The 27,738-nt window shown below is 35.0% G+C and overlaps 1 protein-coding gene and 1 long non-coding RNA gene across 2 annotated transcripts; one reads left to right on the plus strand and one right to left on the minus strand.

Annotated features, from left to right (window-relative positions):
• Positions 1 to 520: 520 nt before the first annotated feature.
• On the plus strand, positions 521 to 19,901 carry LOC144848297 (G-protein coupled receptor GRL101-like). Its single transcript, XM_078705013.1, has 13 exons — positions 521 to 540; positions 802 to 873; positions 3,263 to 3,334; positions 4,332 to 4,403; positions 5,217 to 5,288; positions 6,290 to 6,361; positions 8,330 to 8,401; positions 8,625 to 8,696; positions 16,460 to 16,531; positions 16,959 to 17,030; positions 17,483 to 17,557; positions 18,166 to 18,237; positions 18,756 to 19,901. The coding sequence occupies exons 1-13, from the start codon at positions 521 to 523 to the stop codon at positions 19,777 to 19,779; spliced, it is 1,839 nt and encodes a 612-aa protein (XP_078561139.1). The 3' UTR covers positions 19,780 to 19,901.
• Positions 19,902 to 20,910: 1,009 nt separating this feature from the next.
• Positions 20,911 to 26,329, minus strand: LOC144848834 (uncharacterized). The gene is made up of 3 exons (XR_013613938.1): positions 26,192 to 26,329; positions 21,598 to 21,777; positions 20,911 to 21,420 (listed from the first exon to the last, which is right to left on the minus strand). It is a non-coding gene; the product is annotated as an uncharacterized LOC144848834 (long non-coding RNA).
• Between the last annotated feature and the right edge of the window lie 1,409 nt (positions 26,330 to 27,738).

Below are 27,738 nucleotides of genomic sequence, written 5' to 3' on the forward strand. Positions count from 1 at the left end.
AATGGATTAATATTATTATATAATGTTATTATATTTATACTTATAAAAATAACTCTAAAAGCAATTCACTTTCTTGTTCATGAGTGAACTTTTTTTTTGGAGGATATAATAATTCAAAATCCTTTATTGTGAGAATAAAAATTGATAATTATATTCAAATGTTAAAAAAATAAACATTTATCAAACCAATCAGTATAACCAAGTCTTTATTTGTTTGAATGGTAAAAAAGGGCAGTGGCATCAAATAAATATAAGCACAAAGGAATCACCCTAAATAAAACCAAAATTAAGATATAAGATATACAGTATAATGAACAATATCATGTAGAACTATACATTCATACGTTTTGAGATGAATATTTTCTTCTATTTATTTTTATATTTTGACATCAATACAATATTGATACAATACAATGCATTGTAGTATCAATTGTAATAATGGACTAATATGTACCTTATGATTTCATGATTATTTACAGTAAAAAGAATTTTAAAACAACAATTCTTAAATTTATCCACCATGATTGAACTATTTATTTTGTAAGATAACAATTTAAATATATTAGATAATACATTTATTATATGGTTGAACAAACAATTGATTTGTAAAAATAAATTGTTAAAATAATTATATTTACCACATATTTATTTTAACATAACATATTTTGACATCACTAATAGAGTAATAATGTACAAGAATGTAGACATTTCAACATTTGAGGTGACAGAAAAACTAAAATAATTTAAAAACAGCTTGGATATTGTAGTTTACTTATACTGTGCATTCTTTTTACTTTTAAGGGATTTGAGCTCTAACCAAATAAGTACATTACCAGCCAATGCATTTGCTGGTTTGACAGCATTGGAAACACTGTAAGTGTATTGCTTATGTTTGCTTACTTTTACCAATTTGGTTTTAATTTAGAAATTAAATTACAAATTATTTGTTTAATTAATTGTTGGTTATGCAATGATAATAGATTAATATTATTACATAATTTCACAACTTGTGATCTTATAAAAAATAATTTTAATAAATAACTAGTTTTTTGCTCATCCACCATGAATGAACTTTATTTTTTTAAATAATAATATTTCAAAATAAATTTTTATTGTAAATATCACAATATAAATATTATTATAACAAATGTTACTAAATAATTAGTATTTGTTTATGTATTAATTTTGTCTTATAAATATATATTTTATATTTGTATGTATAGCAAAAAGAATTATTTTAAAATCAACATTTTTAAAATGTATCCACCATGATTGAATTATTTATTTTTATAAGATAATAATTGAAATTGAATCGGTTTAACATAAGTTCATTGATACAACAAATATTCTGCAACCAAAGAAAGAAAGAATTTATATAGGTTCATGCTAATTTAAAGGTCCATGATAATAGTGACCAGAGGGTTGTTAATGTTGAACTACAGCTGATGGTTTAGAGTAATTTTATGTTGTTTCAATCAGTTTATTTATTTGGTTTTAATTTAGAAATTATATTATACTTGTATGATCAATTGTAATAATGGACTAATATGTACTTTATGATTTCATGATTATTTACAGTAAAACTAATTTTAAAATCAACATTTAGTCTTTAGTTCATCCACCATGAAAGAACTTTATTTTTTCTGCTTTGCTTGTATTAATTTTGTCTTATGAGAATAAAAATTATTAAAATATAATATATAATTATTTTCTATTTTGACATTAAACTGTTTATGCAATAGAGTGCATGCATTGTAGGTTCAATTGTAATAATGGACTAATATGTACATTATGATTCCATAATTTAATTATTTACAGTAAAAAGAATTTTAAAATCAACATTTTTTTTAATGTATCTACCATGATTTAATTATTTATTTTTGTAAGATATAACAATAGAAATTGAATCTGTATACATATTAGATAATACATTTATTATATGGTTGCTAACAAACAATTTGAAATTCGTGTAGAAATTTTCTTTTAAGAAAATAAGTTTTAAAATTTATTTACCACCTTTTTATTTTAACTTAGTATAATGTTGACATATAAGAGTACATGCTGTATAACTACTGTATTGTATAATTTACAGGAATGTAGACATTTCAAAATTTCAGGTGACAGAAAAACTAAAATAATTTAGCAGCTTGGATATTGTGATTTACTTATACTGTGCATTCTTTTTACTTTTAAGGTATTTGTACAGTAACCAAATAAGTACATTAGGAGCCAATGCATTTGCTGGTTTGACAGCATTGAAAAAACTGTAAGTGTATTGCTTATGTTTGCTTACTTTTACCAATTTGGTTTTAATTTAGAAATTAAATTATAATTTTTTTTACATTGTTGGTTAAACAATGATAATGGATTAATATCATATATAATTTCACAATTTGTGATCTTGTAAAAAATAACTTTAAAAATAGTTTTTTTCTCATCCACCATGAATGAACTTTATTTTTTTAATAATACATAATAATTTAAAATCAATATTTATTGTAAAATATCACAATATAAATATCATTATAACAAATGTTACTAAATAATTAGTATTTGTTTATGTATTAATTTTGTCTTATGACAAAAAAATTATTAAAATATAAATATATATTTTTATTTGTATGTATAGCAAAAAGAATTATTTTAAGATCAACATTTTTAAAATGTATCCACCATGATTGAATTTTTTTTTTTTATAAGATAATAATTGAAATTGAATCGGTTTAACATAAGTTGATTGATACAACAAATATTCTGCAACCAAAGAAAGAAAGAATTTATATAGGTTCATGGTAATTTAAAGGTCCATGATATAGTGACCAGAGGGTTGTTAATGTTGAACTACAGCTGATGGTTTAGAGTAATTTTATGTTGTTTCAATCAGTTTATTTATTTGGTTTTAATTTAGAAATACAATTAAACATCATTTTACATTAATAATAGAATATATTCTATAATTTCATTATTATTTACAGTACAAACATTTTTAAAGCAACAATTTTTAAATTTATTCACCATGATTGTACTACAGTATTTATTTTTTTGTAAGATATAACAATTGAAAACAATTTGACTTTGTTGTAGACATTTTGTTTAATATATATATCTACCACATTTTTATTTTAACATAGTATATTTTGAAATAACTAAAGTACATACAAAAGAGTACATGCAGTATATGTAGACATTTCAACAAAATAATGTAAAAACAGCTTGGATATATAGCAATTTACTTATACTGTGCATTCTTTTTACTTTTAAGGTCTTTGAGCGGTAACCAAATAAGTACATTACCAGCCAATGTATTTGCTAATTTGACAGCATTGGAAACACTGTAAGTGTTTTGCTTATGTTTGCTTACTTTTACCAATTTGGTTTAATTTAGAATTAAATTACAAATTATTTTACATTGTTGGTAAAGCAATGATAATAGATTAATATTATTATATAATTTCACAATTTGTGATCTTGTAAAAAATAACTTTAAAAATCAATAGTTTTTTTCTCATCCACCATGAATGAACTTTATTTTTTCAATAATACATTATAATTTAAAATAAATATTTTGTAAAATATCACAATATAAATATCATTATAACAAATGTTACTAAATAATTAGTATTAGTTTATGTATTAATTTTGTCTTATGAGAAAAAAATTATTAAAATATAAATATATATTTTTATTTGTATGTATAGCAAAAAGAATTATTTTAAGATCAACATTTTTAAAATGTATCCACCATGATTGAATTTTTTTTTTTTATAAGATAATAATTGAAATTGAATCGGTTTAACATAAGTTGATTGATACAACAAATATTCTGCAACCAAAGAAAGAAAGAATTTATATAGGTTCATGGTAATTTAAAGGTCCATGATATAGTGACCAGAGGGTTGTTAATGTTGAACTACAGCTGATGGTTTAGAGTAATTTTATGTTGTTTCAATCAGTTTATTTATTTGGTTTTAATTTAGAAATACAATTAAACATCATTTTACATTAATAATAGAATATATTCTATAATTTCATTATTATTTACAGTACAAACATTTTTAAAGCAACAATTTTTAAATTTATTCACCATGATTGTACTACAGTATTTATTTTTTTGTAAGATATAACAATTGAAAACAATTTGACTTTGTTGTAGACATTTTGTTTAAAATATATATCTACCACATTTTTATTTTAACATAGTATATTTTGAAATAACTAAAGTACATACAATAGAGTACATGCAGTATATGTAGACATTTCAACAAAATAATGTAAAAATAGCTTGGATATATAGCAATTTACTTATACTGTGCATTCTTTTTACTTTTAAGGTATTTGAGCAATAACCAAATAAGGACATTACCAGCCAATGTATTTGCTAATTTGACAGCATTGGAAACACTGTAAGTGTATTGCTTATGTTTGCTTACTTTTAACAATTTGGTTTTAATTTAGAAATTAAATTATAAATTATTTTACATTGTTGGTTAAGCAATGATAATGGATTAATATTATTATATAATTTCACAATTTGTTATCTTATAAACATATCTTTAAAAATCACTAGTCTTTAGTTCATCCACCATGAAAGAACTTTATTTTTTCTGTAATATATAATAATTCAAACGTAATCTTTAATTGTAAATATTCACAATATAAATATCATTATAATGAATGTTACTAAATAATTAATATTTATGTATTAATTTTGTCTTATGAGAATAAAAATTATTAAAATTTACATATATATTGTATATTTTTACATTAAAATGTTGATACAATACAATTCATTGTAGGATCAATTGTAATAATGGACTAATATGTAACTTATGATTTCATGATTATTTACAGTAAACAAATTTAAAAAGCAACAATTCTTAAATTTATCCACCATGATTGAACTATTTATTTTGTAAGATAACAATTTAAATTGAATCTGTATAACATATTAGATACTACATTTATTATATGGTTGCTAACAAACAATTTGAAATTGGTGTAGAAAGTTTTAAAATTTATTTACCACCTTGTTATTTTAACTTAGTATATTTTGACATCACTAAAGTACATACAATAGAGTACATGCAGTATAACTACTGTATAATATACAGAAATGTAGACATTTCAACATTTGAGGTGACAGAAAAACTAAAATAATTTAAAAACAGCTTGGATATTGTGATTTACTTATACTGTGCATTCTTTTTACTTTTAAGGACTTTGAGCTGGAACCAAATAAGTACATTAGAAGCCAATGCATTTGCTGGTTTGACAGCATTGACAGAACTGTAAGTGTATTGCTTATGTTTGCTTACTTTTACCAATTTGGTTTTAATTTAGAAATTAAATTATAATTTTTTTTACATTGTTGGTTAAACAATGATAATGGATTAATATCATATATAATTTCACAATTTGTGATCTTGTAAAAAATAACTTTAAAAATCAATAGTTTTTCTCTCATCCACCATGAATGAACTTTTTTTTTTAATAATACATAATAATTTAAAATCAATATTTATTGTAAAATATCACAATATAAATATCATTATAACAAATGTTACTAAATAATTAGTATTTGTTTATGTATTAATTTTTTCTTATGACAAAAAATTTATTAAAATATAAATATATATTTTTATTTGTATGTATAGCAAAAAGAATTATTTTAAGATCAACATTTTTAAAATGTATCCACCATGATTGAATTATTTTTTTTTTATAAGATAATAATTAAAATTGAATCGGTTTAACATAAGTTGATTGATACAACAAATATTCTGCAACCAAAGAAAGAAAGAATTTATATAGATTCATGGTAATTTAAAGGTCCATGATAATAGTGACCAGAGGGTTGTTAATGTTGAACTACAGCTGATAGTTTAGAGTAATTTTATGTTGTTTCAATCAGTTTATTTATTTGGTTTTAATTTAGAAATAAAATTAAACATTATTTTACATTAATAAAAGAATATATTCTATCATTTCATTATTAATTACAGTACAAACATTTTTAAAGCAACAATTTTTAAATTTATCCACCATGATTGTACTACAGTATTTATTTTTTTGTAAGATATAACAATTGAAAACAATTTGACTTTGTTGTAGACATTTTGTTTAAAATATATATCTACCACATTTTTATTTTAACATAGTATATTTTGAAATAACTAAAGTACATACAATAGAGTACATGCAGTATATATAGACATTTCAACAAAATAATGTAAAAACAGCTTGGATATATAGCAATTTACTTATACTGTGCATTCTTTTTACTTTTAAGGTATTTCTACGTTAACCAAATAAGTACATTACAAGCCAATGCATTTGCTGGTTTGACAGCATTGAAAACACTGTAAGTGTATTGCTTATGTTTGCTTACTTTTACAAATTTGGTTTTAATTTAGAAATTAAACTAAAAATTATTTCACATTGTTGGTTATGCAATGATAATGGATTAAAATTATTATATAATTTCACAATTTGTTATCTTATAAAAAATATATTTAAAAATCAATAGTTTTTGCTCATCCAACATGAACGAATTTTATTTTTTTGAATAATATTATAATTCAAAATAAATTTTTATTGTAAATGTCACAATATAAATCTCATTATAACAAATGTTACTAAATAATTAGTATTTGTTTATGTATTAATTTTGTTTTATGAGAATAAAAATTATTAAAATATAAATATATATTTTATATTTTGACATTAAAATGTTTATACAATAGAGTGCATTCATTGTAGGTTCAATTGTAATAATGGACTAATATGTACATTACGACTATTTACAGAAAAGGAATTTTAAAATCAACATTTTTAAATTTATCAAATTATTTCAAATAATTTTAAAATCAACATTTTTAAAATGTATACACCATGATTGAATTATTTATTTTTGTAAGATATAACAATTGAAAGTGAATCTGTATTACATATTAGATAATACATTTATCATATGGTTGCTAACAATTTGAATTTGGTGTAAAAATGTTGTTTTAAGATAATAAGTTATTAAAGTTATTTACCAAATTGTTATTTTAACATAGTATATTTTGACATACTAAAGTTTACATTACATGCAGTATAATGTATTTACTGTACTACAATTTAGTTTTAATTAAAAAGTTAAATTAAAAATATTGTATTTTACATTGTAGGACAACTATAACAAAATATTTAATATATAATTTCATTATTATTATATTATAAGTTTAAACCCCTCTTTAAATATCAACAATTACTTTGTATTTCTCTTACTTTGAAGGATATTGCACATCGGGCATTTCAATGATTACAGGTATTTTTTTCATAGTTACTCTTATGAATTTCTTTAGTTCAATATATGTACTGCAAAAATGAATGCATAAATGCCATGCAATTTTGATAACACACATGTATAATCTTTGCAATTTAATTATTGTTCATTCCGTTCAGGATTTAGTGACACTAGGCCTACTATCACTACAGTTTGTTTTTTTAAAAAAAAGAAGAGATTTTGCCATGGCTACAACAAACATAATTTACCCTTTTAAAAGATCCATTCGGTTGGTAATACAAATACAATATAACATTTAATTATATTTTCATTTACTGTTACAACCTACGGTTGAGATATATTAAATTGTTATATTTTATTTTAAACATAATTTAGTTAAACGGTGGGCTATGAGAACAAAATTTATATTTTTTTACTTATGATATTGAATATGAATGAATAAATGAATGTGAACAAAACAAGACTATCAAATTAAAGTTAGTCGACAAACATATCATATTTCTTGTCTTGCTGCTTAAACCTAGCCTACAGTATTCTTTAAAAATAAAAACTTACCTAAACATTATTTACATATTTATTCAAATTGCTTCGTTTATTTCTACTTTTTTAATTCATTTCTTATACCAATGTCTAATTTTGTTTCAATAATCATGATTATTTTATTTTATGTGGTTTTTATAAAATGAAGCATCATTCAGTACCATTTCAGTACCTGTTTCATTTATTGAGTTGCAGGCTACACTGCAGCAGTGGAATCAGGATAAAAAAAAAAGTGGGGGGTATGTGGGTTTACAAAAATAACTGAATTTTTATGTATCTGTGTTGTCCACCTATATCACTACAGTGTAATCCCGTGGAAAACAATGAAAAGTAACATTCAGACAAAACACAATATTGAATTAAATTTTGCCAATTGCCCAGTCAGAGAATTAGAATTGTTAGATCTCATCTTTAATGGTAACTAAGGATTTTAAATTATAGTTGAAAAAATATAGTTTACCTCTACTGTACTGCAATTATTTCATACTTTTCTTTAAGTTTTTTAGAACCTAATCAAATAAGTACACTGGAAGCCTATGCATTTAATGGGTTGACATCACTGCCAGAACTGTGAGTATTTTTTTACTACAAATTCCTAAAACTTTTTAGAATTTTCAAATAAAACTAAATTTTAGAAAGTTTTTGTAATACTTTTTGTTCCAAACCAAAACCAACAGAAAAACATGGCCACTTACAAGATGGTATATGATATAATAATTATGTAATACATATCGCAAAACATGAAATGCTTAATGGTCTGCTACTTGGTTTACTACATTGTTTTACCTTGAAGGTGGTTGAGAGATTTCAAAATAAGTACATTGCCAGCAAATGCATTTTTGGGTTTGACATCATTGACATTGCTGTGAGTATTTTTTCATGCTATATACTTTATAATAATGATTGAATTACTTCATAAAAAATGAGTTCATGTTTAAATTATGTTATGCAGTAAGTCAAAAGTAAATTTAATCGTGTACTGTAACAAATAATGTATAGCATCTAATTCTCCGACATAAAGGCTAGTCTATTACGTGACTAGCTTACCTGGATGAACCGACATAGGCCTTTTCCCCTTCAAGGGGAGAACATAACCGAAAAGTAACATTTTATTCATGAACTCCCCTCCAAGACAGTGGTATCGCCCATGCGCCACGCCCTCAGGTGGGCGGCAACGCCCATGCATACCCCACCATTTCTTTTCGAGACGTCGAAACGTTAACACGTTCCGACAACAGAGGAGAACAATAGAACCTATTGTGTTTGGACTACTTATAGTATTGTGCGATACTGAGCCTAGCTCTGCCGTTGGAGTGGATTATACACGAAAGATCTGTTTTGTTGTGTGAGCAGCTACTGCTAGAAGCTAAAGCAACGCTACTCACGTTAAACATATCTGCCAACGAAGCTAAGTATCATTGTAACGGCAGTATGTGTAGACTAGCAAACAATTACGTAATTGTTGTATCTGGGTTAATTTGCATAAATGCCAGACCAGGCGACGTATAAAAGAATCTCACTGGCTAGTGTGGCTAGTTGAGATGATGCCAGCGTATAGACCGGAGGTCTTAGTTATTAGTATAAAGAAGTTACACTATATGAAGTACACAATAAAATATTTCGATTGTTGCATGATACAGCCTTCCGTGTTCTTTATTACGTATTATTCTCAACTCAAAGAAGTGGCCAGTGAGGCCGCAGTTACAGTCTATACGTGACCATCGATAATAAAGCTTTGTCAGCCATTTTGTGTTGGTTGAACGATAATACGATGACGACCAGTAAGGTTAGTGCTGAGCAGGTATATAAGGCCAGTGAGGCCGAAGCGTATTATTTGATAGAAGAAATAAATACATGCGTGTCACTTAAGACCCTTCAAGAAAATATAAATCGGCTGAGGTCTTATGAGCAGAGATTATTTCGAAGTCATGCTAATTTATTGTCGTTTATTTTGGATTCACCTCGAATGATTGATCATGGCAGGGATTACGACAGTTTATGCAATAGGATTGAGACTTGTCTTATTAAAGCTGAGAACAGGCTATTGGAAACGGCGTCTCTACGGTCAGATCCGAGTGTCGGATTTGCTGCTAGTGTTGCAGTTAGTACTACTAGTTCTATAATGGATAGGAAAATAAAGCTGGCTGAAAGTAAAGCTTCCCTGAAGGTAGACTTAGAGTTTAGTGCTGAGGAGAATCGTCTAACTAGCGAGCTCATTCGACTTCGCATTGCAAAGAAATTAGCAAAGAGTGAGGCTCAACTTGAATCATTTAGAGACTTAAATAACGATTTCGTTACGATTGATAAAACAGGATACACTTCTGATATTACAACTCCTAAAGATACTAGTTATGGAGACAGAATAACACAACTTGAGAGATTTCTGGATAAGAAAGTAAAGAATCATGTGGATAAGGTTGATGTTCAAGTACATAATTCTACTCCAAAATATGATCAAGGTACGTTCCAGAATACAGATGTGTATTGTCGTCAACGATGGCGAAGAGTGCAGTATGTTGCGGAGCAGTTCTGGCAACGCTGGAAAAAGGAGTACATTACAACTCTTCAGACTCGTCAGAAATGGACTTACCAAAAACGTAATATGGAAATTGGAGATGTTGTTTTGATAAAGGACGATAATGCTGCTAGAAACCAGTGGAAACTTGGAATAATAAAAAATGTGTATGCCAGTGAAGATGGACTTGTGCGGAAAGTACAACTCAAAATTGGAAAAGACAAGACACTTGATCGACCTGTACACAAATTAATTTTATTGGTTGCAACGGATAAAATGGAACTCTAAATCATACAAACTGTATTGAATGTTCATTCCCCGTCAGGGAGCCAAGCATAATATTTAGATAGGCGTATAAAAAGTATATATAAAATAAATGATAAAAATTGTAATCTAATATGCAAAGATTGTGAAAACTTTGCAGGGAGCCATGTAACGGCAGTATGTGTAGACTAGCAAACAATTACGTAATTGTTGTATCTGGGTTAATTTGCATAAATGCCAGACCAGGCGACGTATAAAAGAATCTCACTGGCTAGTGTGGCTAGTTGAGATGATGCCAGCGTATAGACCGGAGGTCTTAGTTATTAGTATAAAGAAGTTACACTATATGAAGTACACAATAAAATATTTCGATTGTTGCATGATACAGCCTTCCGTGTTCTTTATTACGTATTATTCTCAACTCAAAGAAGTGGCCAGTGAGGCCGCAGTTACAATCATAGTTTCGGCCGTTATCCGTGGGATTTCGGTCTGGTTTTAGTGTGCTAACTGAACATCGCTAGCCAAGACCCGGTGCCGGGTTTCCTTGGCCGATTGTTGTGGGCTATACGTGTGCTAGTCACCATGCCCAAGATGGCTTGTGTTGCGTGCGGGGGGCCTCGTGCCACGATAAAGTGGGATAAACATACGAAATGTTTATCCTGTAGGGATTGCAGCCAAGCCGATCCGTGTGAAGTGTGTGTCAGGTGGCCTCCGGCGCGATTCGCCGCTCTTCCAACACGCGCTGAGAAGACCTCGCCTATACCTGAGTCTTCCGCGGAGGCTCCGCCGTTGCCCCCGGTCCCGGTAATTCCGCCGCCGATCCCGGTAATTCCACCGCCAATCCCGGTAATTCCGCCGCCAATACCGACTGTTACACCGCCGTATGTTGGTCAAAATACGTCAAGTCAAGCTCCTGCGGAGCAACAATTCGACTTGTCTCCCGCCTTTCTACAGGCGGTCGCGGCGGCCGTACGGGCGCTGCCCAAGGATGGCCCTCCGCCGGTGCCATACATGCAGCCACCTCCGACTGTCCTTCTTCCCACGCCGGAACCTGAGGACGTTGACATGGAGGACGATGAGACACTTGTGTCTTTCTCTGATTGCGACGACAGTGCGGGGGCACCCGGGCTCCAAACGTTGGTAAACCGTGTAGTACCGGCTGTGCTATCTTACCTCGGGGTAGATTACGCGTACAAGGAGGCTACGCCGCTTCCGGAGTACAAGCGCTTCACGACGTTCGGGGTACGCGCTCCGGTGCGTCACGCGCGAACGAGCCCAATCGTTCCACTCGAGCCTGAACTGCTAGAACGATTGGAGAGCGTGGCCCGGGAACCGCCGCGACGGCCCGCGCCGGCCGAGTTTGCTACGGTATTCCCGGTCCCGCCGGCGCACTTTGAAGAAGTTCTTCGCTCCCCACCTATCCCGGATGCCGCGAAGGGGAGAGCGCGGGAGGACCAGGGTCTGGAATCGACTAGAACTGTTTTCCTTGACCCCACGGCTGCTAAAACCGAGGAGGCCCTCACTGCTTGTGATAAGGCAGCGCGTGAAACACTCCGCGTGCTCTCGATGGCGGGATACCTGCTCTCATTCTTGGCAGACCCGGAGCGGCCAAAAGAACTTGATCCGGGCGTGATCACGCTACTGCAGCAGATCACGGGACTTGCAGCCGACCAGCAAGCGTCAGTCGCATTAACAGCCAATGCCGCACGCCGAGTTAATTTGCTGCAAGCGACGGATATCGCGCCCGGCCATCATAAACGCTTTACTACCGTTGAGTCGTTTCGGTCTACGGACCTATTCTTTGGCACGTTCTCCCAGCGGGAGGATAAATGGGCGCGCGAACGAGAGGTTCGTAGGGAAACGCGCGCGCGCTTCCCTCAGAAGCGTGTTGCTTCTCAATCACGATCTCAAAGGGGCCCCCCGCGGGGGCCACCTCCGCCACCTCTCCAGCCGGCTCCGGCGCGTCCCACGCATCAACATGTACCACCTCAACCTGCTGCGCAGGCCACAGGTGCGTCTTCTTCACAGCCCTTTCGCGCTAACCCCACCCGCGGTGGGGCATCGAGGGGCCGTCGTCGCGATCGACGACGATACGCGCGGCATCGATGATGCAAGGGGACGGTCCACTCCCAGCGGGGGGAGTGGACGGTCCACTCCCAGCGGGGGGAGTGGACGGTCCACTCCCAGCGGGGGGAGTGGACGAGTGGGGGGTCGCCTCCGCGAGTTCGGAGGGGCGTGGGACTCACTCCTACAAGCGGACAGTTGGGTCTGCGCGACCGTACAGGAGGGCTACCGTATCGAATTTACAGCAACCCCGGTGCCGGGGACGATAAGCCACACTCGGATCCCGAGCGATCCAGAGATGCGCGGCGCCCTCCTGGACGGCGTTTCCGACCTTATACGCAAGGGCGCGGTCGTTCCGGTCGACGCTCGACACGCCCCACCAGGACACGAGTCTACGATGTTCCTGGCTCGCAAATCCTCCGGCGGATGGCGACCGATACTAAATCTCAAGAGTCTCAACAAGCGCTACATCCGACCAGCCAAATTCAGAATGGAGACGCTCTCCACGATTCTGCTTGGCCTGCGACGAGGAGACTGGGCAGCCTCAATAGATCTCAAGGATGCGTACTTCCATGTACCCATCTTCGAGGCCGATCAGCGGTGGCTGCGCTTCCGCATAAGCAACCAAATTTACCAATTCGTAGCTCTCCCGTTCGGGCTGTCGACAGCCCCACGGGTCTTTACGCGTGTCGTTCGGGCGCTGGCAGCGTTCCTGCATCGACACGGTATCCGTATACACATGTACTTAGACGATTGGTTGGTTGTGGCCCAGTCACGAGATCAGTTGCTGCGCAACATAGATTTCGTCCTCGACGCCACGGAACGAGTAGGTTTCTTAATCAATCGGGACAAGTCGTGCCTGCTCCCGACTCAGTACCCGCAATACCTTGGAGCCCGGATCAATCTGAACACATGCGTGGCTCACCCGACCGCAGCGCGAGTGGTCTCGGCGCAGGCAGCTCTGGCCGGTCTGCTCGCGAGTTCGGCTCCAACGGTATTCGACTGGCTCAGGACTCTGGGCTTCCTCGCCAGCTTCGTCGACCTACTCCCATTCTGCCGTCTCAGAATGAGACCGTTGCAGATCCATCTGCTAGCGTTTTATCGACCCGCGTCAGACTCTATCGACAAAGTGGTGCCGGTGTCCCCATTCGTGGCGACACACATTCGTTGGTGGCTAAACACAAAAACTCTCACTGCCGGCCGGTCGTTCGTCAGGTCCACGCCAGACATACGAATTACTACCGATGCCTCCGAAACCGGATGGGGAGGACACTCGGAGACGCAGCACGCTTCCGGCCTCTGGTCTCACAGCGAGGCCCGTCGCCACATCAACATTCTGGAGCTATGGGCGGTGCAGCGCACGCTAAAAGCTCTCAAAGCGTCAGTGCAGGGCCGTCATGTGCTCATTCGGTCCGACAGTACCACCGTCGTGGCCTACATAAACAGAGAGGGCGGCACGCGCTCGCCAACACTCTGCTGCCATACGTGGACATTAATTCATTGGTGCATCGCGCACAAAATAACATTAACAGCAGCCCATATAGCGGGGCGGCTAAACACAGTAGCGGACGCGCTATCAAGGCCTCTGCTTTGCCCGACGGAATGGCAACTCTCGCCGCGTATAGCCACCCTCATCTTCCACCACTTCGGGCGGCCGCTCGTAGACCTTTTTGCGACAGCGCGGAACACTCAGCTTCCGACCTACTGCAGCCGGTTCCAAGAAGCCCAAGCGTGGCAGATGGACGCCCTGTCCATCTCGTGGGACGGTCTCTGGGCGTATGCGTTCCCACCGATCTCTCTCCTCCCGCTCGTGTTGTCGCATGTTCATCGCCATCACTGCCGGGTGCTCCTAGTGGCTCCATACTGGACGCGCCAGTCATGGTTCCCACTCCTCTACAGCTTACTGTACGACCACCCCCTGCAACTACCGGTCCGTGCGGACCTTCTATCGCAGGGCAGAGCACATCTCTCACTAACAAACATCCGATCCCTGCGCCTGACTGCCTGGCCATTGTCAGGGATCGCCTCCGAGAGTCTGGCATACCAGATGGCCCGGCCGCCCTGGCGGCCAAGTCCCGACGAGAATCGACGCTAACAGTGTACAATAGCCGTCTGAAGCACTTCTTCCGGTGGTGCGCCGAGAAGAACACGGACCCCAGGACTGCGTCTCTGGGTCTTATCTGTGACTTTCTTTTTTACCTGTTCAATTCAGGGTTGCAACCCCGCACGATTGCAGGTTACCGGTCGGCCATCGCGGCCATATTGCCGGCGCTTCCCGACGGTTCGACGATCTCTAACTCTTCTGTCATCACGCACCTCTTGCGAGGCATGCATCATGAGCGTCCTCCTTCGTCGGTTCTCCTCCCGCGCTGGGACATCAACGTCGTACTCTCTGCACTCACCCGCGCCCCCTTCGAACCATTACATAATGCCTCTCTTTATAATCTCACCCTCAAAACGGCGTTCCTAGTTGCAGCGTCATCCTGTCGACGCCGGGGTGAGTTGCATGCTCTATTGCTAGAGCCCGGCCATATTAGGTTCGAACGCGGTGGCGTGCGGCTAACTTTTCGCAGGGGGTTTCTGGCAAAATCGCAGACGTTGCATCACTCGCCGCCCGCGATCTTCATCCCCACCATAGCTGCCTCTTCTTCTGTCCGCGAGGACAAACTCTGGTGCCCGGTGCGGGCCTTAAAGTTTTACGTCCATCGGACCAAGGACGTACGAGAAAAGCTCTCTCACCTCTTCTGCGTCACAGTCCCGCCATTCGGTCCGGCATCAAAGGCCACCATAGCTAGGTGGATCATCGCCGCGATCCAGGCAGGCTACTCGGCGTCTCAAACACCTCCACCTGCACACATGCATCAGGTACGGGGTATGGCTGCGTCATGGGCCCTGTTCTCGGGTGTTCCTCTAGCAGACGTACTACAAGCAGCATGGTGGCGATCGCATACAACGTTCACAGCTTTCTACCTCCAAGACCTCGCTCAAAACATGGCACCAGTAGCACACGCTGTGCTGAAGCCACAGTAAACAGGTATGTTGATCAAATTACCTCTTCTTGTCAGCCCACCACCGACTAGATGCCTAGTCCGGTGCTATTCTGGCCTATGTCGGTTCATCCAGGTAAGCTAGTCACGTAATAGACTACACAAACCAAGAGTGGTGTTGGTAGTCTATGAGTGATAGCTTACCTGGATGAACAACCCTCCCTCCTCCCCACTTGACAAGCGTCTCGTGGAATGGTGAGGTATGCATGGGCGTTGCCGCCCACCTGAGGGCGTGGCGCATGGGCGATACCACTGTCTTGGAGGGGAGTTCATGAATAAAATGTTACTTTTCGGTTATGTTCTCCCCTTGAAGGGGAAAAGGCCTATGTCGGTTCATCCAGGTAAGCTATCACTCATAGACTACCAACACCACTCTTGGTTTGTGTATTTTAAAGTAAACTAACATAGATTTCAGTATTTAAAAATTGTTTTTAGAAGTTATCTATACAAATAAAATGTTTTTCCTGTCCTCTTATGGAAATGTTTGAGATGATTTAAGATGGTACCAGGGAAAATAAGTTCAGTCTTCCCTAATGGTACGTACCAATGCACTATATTGAATGAAACTGACACACAGACTTTTACGTGAGTATCCGTTATGAGGTGTCCATTTACAAGTGGTGTCCACAGGAAGTTTCAACTGTATTATGGACCATATCTGTCATATTATGAAAAGTAAAGCTGACACAATTTCTTGGATATTTTAATTTCTTTTTTACTGTGCATTCTTTATTGTAGGAGGTTGGACAATAACCAAATAAGGAAATTGCCAGCAAATGCATTTAATGGTTTGACAGCATTGACAGAACTGTGAGTATAATATCCCACAAATTTATCCCAAATCACTATCATTGTACACTAAACTAAATATGCATGTAGTTTATCATTTTATAATGTGTAATTAAATTTTAATGAGAGATGATGAACCTGGAGCCACTGGTCAACTTGCCGGAAATAACACTTTTTTAACTATAACAGGGTTACTATTATCTAGCATAAAGGAAAACATTTACAGGGTGGGCAAGTAAAGCTAAAGACTAATTAGCGCAGTGGTTTTGGTTGCCAACAAAGCTGTAAATGGAAGAATAACTTATAAAAACTTTAACCTGAAAACAAACAAAAATAAAAGGGGTAAATGCAGTGTTTATATTAAATCAATAGATAATTTGCAACTAACTTAATTAACTGCTCAAGCCCAAACTAGCAAGACCATAATGTGTATGATTTATCATGTAAGGTCGTTGGACGGTAACCAAATAAGTACATTGGAAGCCTATGCATTTTCTGGTTTGGAATCATTGACAAAACTGTGAGTATTTTTTCAATTATAATACTGTATCAAACAACTTGGATACTGTATATAATTTTCCTTACTATGAATTATTTTTCTGTATCAAACAACTATTTTATTTTGAAGACGTTTGAATGGTCACAAAATCAGTACATTGTCAGCTAATGCATTTAATGGTTTGAGAGCATTGACAACACGAAGTGTTTTTTCTTGTTCATATACTTTTATATTTTAATTAATTTTTAAATTACAGTAGAAGCCATATTATGGGGATACCTTCAAACCCAACAACGTTTTTATTGTTTTTGTAATGGGAAAAAATATTGTCCTCTTAGGGGTTGGCCATAGTATTAAAATATATATTGCCCCTCGTTTTGGGGAAAATGTCTCCTGTAAATCTTACTCATTATAGTATATTAATTGGAGCTAATTATATGTTTAATTTTTTTTATTTATTTATCTTTAAACAGGAACTTAGATAACAACGCTATAACTACCATAGATCCTGAGGCATTCTCTTCTTTTGCTTCATCACTTTTAATTTTGTAAGTTAACATTATGTAATATATAATTTGCATGTGGTTGCCTTCCTGAATGTCCATAACACATAATTATGATGACCTGAATTGATTTGGTTTGTATCTGGATCAGGGGGACATTCCCATTTGACTGCCTCAATTGAATTATTCTTAACAATATTAGTGTGTGTGATTTACCACTAAATTCAATAATGTTCCCCATTCCAGATATCATGGATCCACACCTGAGAACACATGACTCCATTACATGCTTATATAATCAGTGCAATGTGTAACTATTAAGCAATAGTGTTAGTTACCTTTACATGGTCATGTGACAAAACACCTTTTTGTCTACACTATCAAACTAGTTCAAGGACAAAATGTGTGATGTGCCCAAATATGGTAGTAATATGACATCATCGTGTCCATATGGGCACATCAAATTGTTTTCACATAAAGTTTGATAGTGTAGCTTTAACCTATTTTGTGTTGTTCACACACACAAATCTAAACTTATTATTCGTTCTGAACAGTATTAAAATATTAATATGTACAGCATATATATTAAGTAATGAAGTGTGAAAAAAAAAAAAAAAAAAAAATTATTGAGTTTGAATTTTTTTTTTTTCTAGAAACTTAAGAGGCAACAAGTTACAGGTTTACAGGGACAGGACCTTTCAACAATTGATAAGCTTAAACAAATTGTAAGTAATGATTTATCAAAATTTGGGCAACCCAAGTAACTCCCGTTTAAAAATTAATTAATTGTTGAAAAAAAAAAAATCCATAAAAAAAAAATAAAAATAGAAGAATTATTTTACTAATCCCAAAACTATCTGTCACCACACTGACTAGTTATACAATCAACATGATGATTGTGGAAACTTACGACGATAAAGATCTCTCTTGTTTTTCAAAATTTAATTTTGCATGTTTTTGAAATTCACAAATGCGCCACTAAATTTGTGCTTAAGTCACAAGAGCATTCTGTTAATCTAGTCCTAGTGTGGATAAAAGGGAGATACATAAACTTGAATTAGTTGCGGGTGGGTATTTCAAGAATGCAGGTGGGTGACTAAAAAATGTGCACAAATTTCAAAATTTAAGAATGTTGGTTCTTGAGTATTTTTAAAAATTTCCCAAAATATAATAATATTTTCTTTTAAGATACAACAAAATAATAACTTGGCACTTATTATGTTGCTATATTTGATTCTTTTAGGTACTCGGAATACTCTAGTCTCTGTTGCCTTGTTGGCGCCATCGATGTCTGCGAGCCTTCAGATGCATTTGCATCGTGTGAAGACTTGCTAAAAAATGAACTTCTCCGTGTGTTGATGATGATTATCGGGTTATCTTCGGTCATTGGGAATGTTGTTGTTATCGTTTCACGAAAGTTTAAAAAAGATAATGATATTAACAATGTTAACAAAGTCCAAACCACACTAATTACCAACCTTGCCGTGTCTGACCTGCTGATGGCAGTCTACCTGATCATCATTGCCAGTGTGGATATACATTACAGAGGAAGATACGGAAAGGTTTCCAGAGTTTGGAGAAATAGTGTTCTTTGCAGTTTTGCAGGGGCTATTTCTACACTCTCTGGGCAATGCTCGGTGTTTACACTGATGCTGCTGAGTGTCGATCGAGCTATTAACATTGTTAATCCATTTAGTACGAAACGCCTCAACCGTACAAAATGTCGAATCATTATCAGCTTCGGATGGCTATTCTGGATTGTGCTGAGTTTTCTTCCAGTGACAGCCAATGAATTAAACTTATCGTATTTTGGTGACAATTATTATGGAAAGGAAAGTGTGTGCCTTGCACTACCTTTAACCAGAAGTCGGTGGCCAGGTTGGGAGTATGCTGTTGCCATTTTTGTTGCCTTTAATGGCGTCGGCTTTTTTGTAATTGTACTTAGTTATCTGACAATTTTCTTGTCAGTGAAGAGATCGGGGGCCACTGTCAATAGAAGACAGCAGAGAAAAGAACAGTTAAAAATGGCGAGAAAACTAGGCCTGATAGTTTTCACTGATTTCTGTTGTTGGGCCCCGATTATAGTAATGGCAATTGGTTCCGAGACGGGTTGGATGATGATTCCTGATGAAATATATGTTTGGGCAGCGACATTCATCATACCCATCAACTCCTCAGTCAATCCGTATCTTTACACAATTGCTTATATGTTTAAGTGCAAAGTGCGTCAACCGGCACCTGTACAGATTCCACTTAATACATTGTGATTTGGTTATTTATTGAATTCAATCTTTGATCAGAGAGAGTTTCAATTAATAACTCTCTGCTTTGATCTTGTTTTAATCACATTTTTATCTACTGTAGACCTGTAAACGTTTTACTAATATCATTTAAAGCATTTTATTTGATAACAATTATCTTAATTCTTGTACAATTCATATTTTTGTTTGTGCTAAAAAAGATTTAAGAATGTATATGTCAAGATTGTAGAATATATAATTCATTCAATTTATTTTTAAGTTTTGTCATGATTAATTATTATTATATTATATATTATTTGTAATTTCATTATTGATATGTGGTTGTTTCATAGATTCAAACTATATACTACTATTATTCATTAATAGTTGTAAATTATTGTTAATAACGCGAGTTTTATCTAAACCATCTATGGTAATTTGGTTTTTATAAATATTTTTTGTCTGAAAAACTTTCAGTATCTTCTAAATACATAAGTCAATCTAGTCAAGTTTTAGTTTAAACAATGTTTTGAGTTAAGTACTCCATTAAACATGGTTAAAGTTGTCTAACATTGTTTGAAACATGAAAAGAAATCTGATTTTATCAATAAAGTAAAATTAAATAATATTTGTTGAATCCAAGTATTTCATTTTTGTTTTAACATTTAAAATCAAGTTCATTTATAAATGCGACAGCTAATTCGTAAACTCCCATTGGTGACAATAGGACCAACTTTTACTTTAAATTTACAATTTTAATACTGGAAATGAATGTTTCATGAGGACTGCTTCTAAAAGCAAAATTTATACGTGATTTCGACCTATGACAGACAATTTTGAAAGACTTGATTTGGTGTTTTATACAGGATAAGAAATATGGCAGCCATTTTGAAGTATATTTCAAGTTCAAGTTAAATAAAAATAACAACAACATACAATACTATACAAACCATCTTGGATTTTTAAAAGTTGATTTTCTTGCAAAATATATGTTTGCCAAAATCGGATGCTTTAATACTGATATTTGGGTAAAATTGGGAGAAAACGGCCATTTTAGTTATCTGCAAATTAGCAATTTGTCTTCCTTTTCTCCATTTATGTTGTTCAGATGGGTCTTACTGTTAGGAAGTACAACAAAAATGAATTCTGTTCTAATTTGACCGGACTAATTAATGGTCTTTCACACATGCTCCAGTCTGATACGGCAAATTAAACTGTGTCTCAATGTTTCATTTTCATGACGAAAACGCGATCAGTGCGTAGCCACATGGAAAGCAGCCAGCAAAACATGTTGAAAAGGCATTACAATATTACATTATTATACTAACATTTTTAAATTGAAAATTGTGTTTAAATAGAATAATTAAGAATTAGCCACAAATGTTAACAATTGAGGCTTAAACATTGTGTACATATGCCAGTCCTCAGTTGCTGTTAAATCTATTGAGTTGATTGTTTTATACATATTAATTGCTGGTTTATTCCAACCTAGCACTGCCCACTGCATTCTCTGGCAACCTTTCTCTAAACCAATGTGAAAAAAATTAGAATGCTGTTATATGAGTTAGAAATTATTTATATATTCATTAATTATTCATGTTTTTCAGTTATTTTTTTACATAATTACCTCAGCAACCCTTCTCATCATAATTCGTCCGTAACCTCTTCCTATAAAATTTAAGTAAAGAATAACATTGATATTTTCTTTTTTGGTGACATGCTAATTGACTTTTTATTGAAATTTGGTTTATATTACCAGAAAGCATTTTTAAAATATTTGGATGCATTCACATACATTAAAGGTCAGTCAGTAGTAGGTCATAGGTCAGTTAGTAGGTCATTTACCTCTGAACTCTTTCATGATATACAGGTCTTCCATATAAGCCACCTTTCTCTTCCAAGTATTGTATGTAAAGAAGAAAACTCTGTAACCAATTACTTCAAATGTCTCTACTTCTGGTCTTTTATATTCCGCTACTAGGCAAGACACAATGCTTCCTGGCTCAAATATATCCTTCTGTAGACCTGAAGAGTTTTAACAAGTTCAATAAACATATCACAGGAAAGCTACATTTCAGAAGACAAGTTTGCGAGTGCGTGATTTAATTATGTACACTTTTTTGCACAAACCTTTATAATAATAAACACCGGCGCACATTAAATTGTTGAAATGAAATAGACAGTAGACTTCAATGACATGCATGACGTATGGTACCATATGTAATTTCAGAAAAGACAGTATAGAAGAATAGATTTTGCGAGTGACGCATCAGGAACAGTGCCTAAAAAGTGTTTTCCCAAAATAATGGTATTCTTCTAGGCGGAATTTGTATGTGCTCAAAAATTGATTGAAACGATCTATATATTATTCAAAGAGCCAGGCTTCCGGGGCCCTTGGCGGTCCCCAGCCTAATGGTGCTCGCTTTGCTCACAAAGTATTTCATTTTTATACGTCCGAATGTTTGTAAAAGTTAACAATGCATGACAGCATTAGACATTGAATTTCATTATGTTATTTCCATAAACTCTTTAACACCTTACTTTATACTGTACAGCATGGATCTATTCTCGTTCAGGAAGATAAACTGAAACATTTTGTATTGCGCTTACCTGCTAACTAACAAACTTCTGATTTTACAGAATAATGCAAAATATTTAATACCTAGGTGAATGAATGGATTTAATTTGATGGATCTTTTATCTAATATAAAAGAAAAATAATACAAATCTGGCCTAGCTGCCTTAACCAGCCAGACATAGGTAAAAATCAGGAGGTGATAGAGAAATACTTACATAACATTTTTACTAATTAGCAGTCTTGTCCAAATAATGGTGCAACAAGTGTGCCGCTGATGAAATATTTATTTTCGCTCATTTTGACTATGCGGTATGGAAGAACATGATACCAAAACCGCATATGGTAGTCAACTCACGTAATATTTGACATTTGTCTTCTTTTTGCAACACAATAATATTGGGTGGTACTGTTCGCACCTCAATCTCAACCCAAAACATTTACCCTCTCGCCATTTGCGCGGCGGTTATCTTTATTTGCAGCAGCGATTTCAAGTTAGGTGCAAAAGTACAGCAGTATTGCCGAACTTATGTATTGAATTTGAATCTCCGGCCCACAAATCATATAATTATTGAACTGTATTTTTGGGTCAGTCTATTTACCAACAAAAACTGAAAAAAAACCCCTGAAAACAACCATAAACAAAAAAATCTAAATACCAAAAACAAATTTGTATATTTTGTTTTTTAAATTTCGCCCTATACTGATGGGTGTTTCTAAAGCTAAGACCATGCAGAAAGAAGACCGCGAACACAAAGCCAAGGAAGACCTTACGAAATGGTATTGTGCACAAAATACAACTAAAAATCGTGCAAATTAAATGATAACACCATACATTTACTTACAAAATCTATAAACACATTTCGTTTTTAGTCTTTCGATTTTGATCTAGAAACCAGAAACTGTAAAGTAAACATTTTATGTGTTAAGAATTGCAAAATAACTTGCCTATACCTTAAATATTTTTTTAATTTGCATTTAAGCCCTCTAATAAAAAAACGTATGTTACTCTGCGCAACACGGACGAGACCGAAAACCTTATTACGACATCTTCAGAAGAGGCCAATCTTCTGATAAAGTTATACAATGGTATGTTGAGAAGATTTAGAGATACAGGCGCAATTCGTGGAAAGACGGGAGAATAAGAACTAGATTTGAACTCGTCACTTTGACGAGTTCGGGTTATCCGCGGACACGCAACATGCAAATACGTTAAACAATATGAAGGCCGACAATTATTATGCCATCCTAAGACATGAGTTCCATATGTTTACAGTGCTGAATTTAGTCTGGGTTCCAGACGGAGTTTTGTCTTAATATTAGTAAAAAGATATGGCACATATGGCGTTTCATACGTATACTACTTGATTTTGGATATTTTTTTCAGACAAAAATCGAAATAAAAACAAATAAATAAAAAAAGACTTGGGGCAAGTCTATGCTGAATTGTACCTATATCATTGCGGTATTATAACAGTATTTACAAGATACATTATATGTTATACAGTGTAGCATAGATGAAATTACGAGACCATCTTTTAATTCAATTTTTAACATGATGACGTCATCAAAATGAAACACGTAGATAGCAATTTTGGAAGGAAATTATCTGAGCAACAACATATCAACGTGTTGAAGAAATTAGGATACGTAGAATATGAGAGCGCGTTCTTTTAAATGTCATATGACGCAAAATATGAAATTACGACTTATATAATTGAACTAGCAATATGATGACGTCACAACATCCGATGCGCATAATTCATTGTACATGAATTCTATCTACAATTCAACAGCTTCCAGAAAACGTTTTAATCACTTTTCATTCTGAGGAGCTATAACAAATTAAAATTTATTGGAATGATGAAAATAAGTGACCAAAGTTATTCACGTTTTTGCGTATGATGGCGTAATAAAACATTTTAAAATGGTAAATCATGCGAAAGATAATTGATTGATCTATCAAATATCAAAATATGGGAGAAAGTGCGGATAACCAAAAAAAAAAAGATCCTGACAATAACAAGGGGTTATCATCCGCCAAGTGCGGATAATCAAAAAAGATCCTGACAATAACAAGGGGTTATCCGCCAAGTGCGGATAACCAATAAAAAAATCTAAATACCTGAAAACAAATTTTGTATAATTTTTTTTTGATGTCGCCCTCTATTGATGGGTTTCTAAAGCTAAGACCATGCAGAGAAAAGAACGCGCGCGCAAAAGCCAAGGAAGACCCTACGAAAACAACTGCCGGTTTCTAATGTAATGTAATGATATACTTTTATAATTTAGAAATCAACCTTTGTATTAGAATTCAAATAAGTTCACAAACTTGACCCAGAAAGTCCAGAGGAGAGTTTGTCCAGATGTTTTAAAAGTCCATTTAGTTTATAATAGAATCCCTAAAGAAAACACTTAGCTTAACTTTGTGACTTTTCCCATCGTTAAACCAGGAGAGATTGACACTATTTAAGTACAGATTTGACAGTGTCATCCATCATTGAAATACCTTATTATACCGTTAATCACTCCCACCTAAACACCCCTGGATCAACTTAGGACCAATCGTTACCCTCACAGACGACGTATTAACATATGCAAATGAACCGAAGCCAATATACTCCCAAGTTTCACCTTACAGCCACCTCACGGAAGACACACCTCACAGCCACTTCTCCAGAAGCAGACCTACACACCTCACCGACAGCATCCTTATCCTTATATTATACTGAAGTATTATTGTATCAAGTATTACACTGAATAAACAATATATGTGTTACGACAGCAAAGTGAGTAAAGAGTCTTCCTTACAAGTCAGAAACCTCATAACAACATTATATTACACTAAGAAAACCGTTCTTTTTTAATAGAAACAGGCCCTTAAGGTAGTAGCCGTTTATTACTGAAATACAATGGAAATTGGAAGAACTATAAATTACTCCATCATGGGCTAATACAATAATTAATAGGACTAATAGGACTTTCATTAAAAAAGAGTGTACTTGGATTGGATAGACAAAAATTGAAAACAACATAAGCTACATTATATGGGGACACAATGTGAAGGCGTATACGTTTTATAACAATTACGTTACTATACTGATCAATAAACTGGAAATTAGCAGACTCAGGTTGGTGTAACGTTGACAATCTCGAATACGATGATACAATGGGAATTGTAGGTACAGTATCCCTCATGATACAATGGGAATTGTAGGTACAGTATCCTTCATGATACAATGGGAATTGTAGGTACAGTATCCCTCATGATACAATGGGAATTGTAGGTACAGTATCCTTCATGATACAATGGGAATTGTAGGTACAGTATCCCTCATGATATAATGGGAATTGTAGGTACTGTATCCCTCATGATATAATGGGAATTGTAGGTACAGTATCCTTCATGATACAATGGGAATTGTAGGTACAGTATCCCTCATGATACAATGGGAATTGTAGGTACAGTATCCTTCATGATACAATGGGAATTGTAGGTACAGTATCCTTCATGTAAACTGATGTAAACACTGCAAATTAAAATGAACATACTTTTTGAATACAAATTAGGAAATCCAGAGTAAACAGTGAGAGTCGTCAAAGGGTCGCCGTAATTATAATTAAGATTCTGTATAAGCTGGTAATTATTCGGCGGATTAGTAGAATAATGAAGAATACTACGTTCAAACCTCAGGTATAACATGGGATTGTGTAGGGACGGACAGGGCTAGAGCATGGAGGTACAAAATAATTTGTTTTTTACCTCCATGGGACTATACACAGCCAATATGTATACTGTCCACTCCAGAAAATTGTTGAAGGTAAGGTATCGAAATTTCTGGTTCCAAAGTTGTATTAACTTACCTCCATGGCTAGAGTACGCCTAGAATAATAACAACGTAGCATAAGGTTACAGTAATGATTCGCATTCCCATTGTTACAATACAGGTGGCATAGCCGATGTACGATTTTGCACGCAAGAAAAACGAATAAACGTGGAGCCTACACTTCAATTTCTAGAAAGATATAACAATACAGTTATATAGCCTACATAAATCATCATATAATATAAATGTTATTACAAATGGAAGTGAACTGAAGTAATCCATGACCACATGGCTTTTCTTGTACTTAACTCTACCCTATCGACTCACCTCTCTGAATGGTAATAATGCTAGAGTATACCTAGAATTAAAACGTGGCATAAGGTTGCACTATAATATCTCATACAGTTTTGATTAAAAGTCACCTAAACGAATAATTTGCATTCCCATTGTTAAAATACAGGTGTCATAGCCGATACGCCGATTTTGTACAAACTAAGAATAAAAAGAAAAAGCAGGAATGAACATAGGGCCTACACTTCAAATTTTAGTACTTTGCAATGTATAAAGCCTATGTAACGGGCGTTACGCTAAATGAATTTTGTTAACAATTATTGGGACAATTTCGGGCAAAGGAGAGAGGTTAAAGCGTGGTTCCCACTAGGACGCAACGCAAGGGCGAGTTGACCAATCACAAGCCACTGTTCGAATAATCCATCGCTTGTGATTGGTCAAAATCACTTTTGTTGCGTTACGTCCTTGCGTTGCGTCGCTAGTGGGAACCAAGCTTAAAGCGTGGTTCCCACTAGCGACGCAACGCAAGGACGTAACGCAAGTGAATTGACCAATCACAAGCGATGGCTTATTCGCTTGTGATTGCTAACTGTCTATAACTTCGCTTGTCATTGGTTAAAACGCTTGCGTTGCGTTTACGTCCTTGCGTTACGTTCTAGTGGGAACCAAGCTTTAGTTGTTATTGCGAGGATGTTTGCAGATTTCGAAGTGAAGAAATCTGGTAGTATTTGTTATGTTTAATGAAGTTTATTGATTATAATTGGAAGTAGTATGTTTTAGTTATACTACTGATTTGATTGATATAGTTAATAGTTTAAATGAATGTCTGAGCTATTCGTAAAATAAGATGTTGATACAACATCGTGACAACCTTGGCATAACGTGCAGAAGTAGTGCACGCGCGCCGTCCTTGTGCGTAAACAGGGCCAGCATGTTCATGTTTTCATTAATCGTATGTAATCAAGTTTACGTGAGGAATTAGATCATCCGATGCATTTATGTAAGTCAAAGTATGTGTAAGATAAGATCGCTATGATGTATTGATAGTTGACTACACTTCGTTCTTGATAGTTATTTAAACATAAATGTTAAGTTGATCGTTTTTCCATAAAGTTTAATGCAAATAGCTTGATTTGGCGAGGAACGTCATTGCATGTCTGTGAAGTTGGTTACTAGTTCCTAGTTCCTTATTCAATTATAAAGGAACAGTCACAAATATTTAAATAAAAAAACAGATTTCTCTACGGCAAATAAGTAACTGGCTTTACGAACGTTATAACACTTGACCTACTT

This window comes from Antedon bifida, chromosome 7, assembly GCF_963402885.1.
Source record: "Antedon bifida chromosome 7, ecAntBifi1.1, whole genome shotgun sequence".
Classification (NCBI taxonomy): domain Eukaryota; kingdom Metazoa; phylum Echinodermata; class Crinoidea; order Comatulida; family Antedonidae; genus Antedon; species Antedon bifida.

Coding starts and splice junctions, on each gene's coding strand:
- LOC144848297 (XM_078705013.1), top strand. CDS start 521: ATGATTGAACTATTTATTTT. Junction 874..3,262: donor TTGACAGCATTGGAAACACT/GTAAGTGTATTG, acceptor TTTACTTTTAAG/GTCTTTGAGCGGTAACCAAA. Junction 18,238..18,755: donor TTGATAAGCTTAAACAAATT/GTAAGTAATGAT, acceptor TGATTCTTTTAG/GTACTCGGAATACTCTAGTC.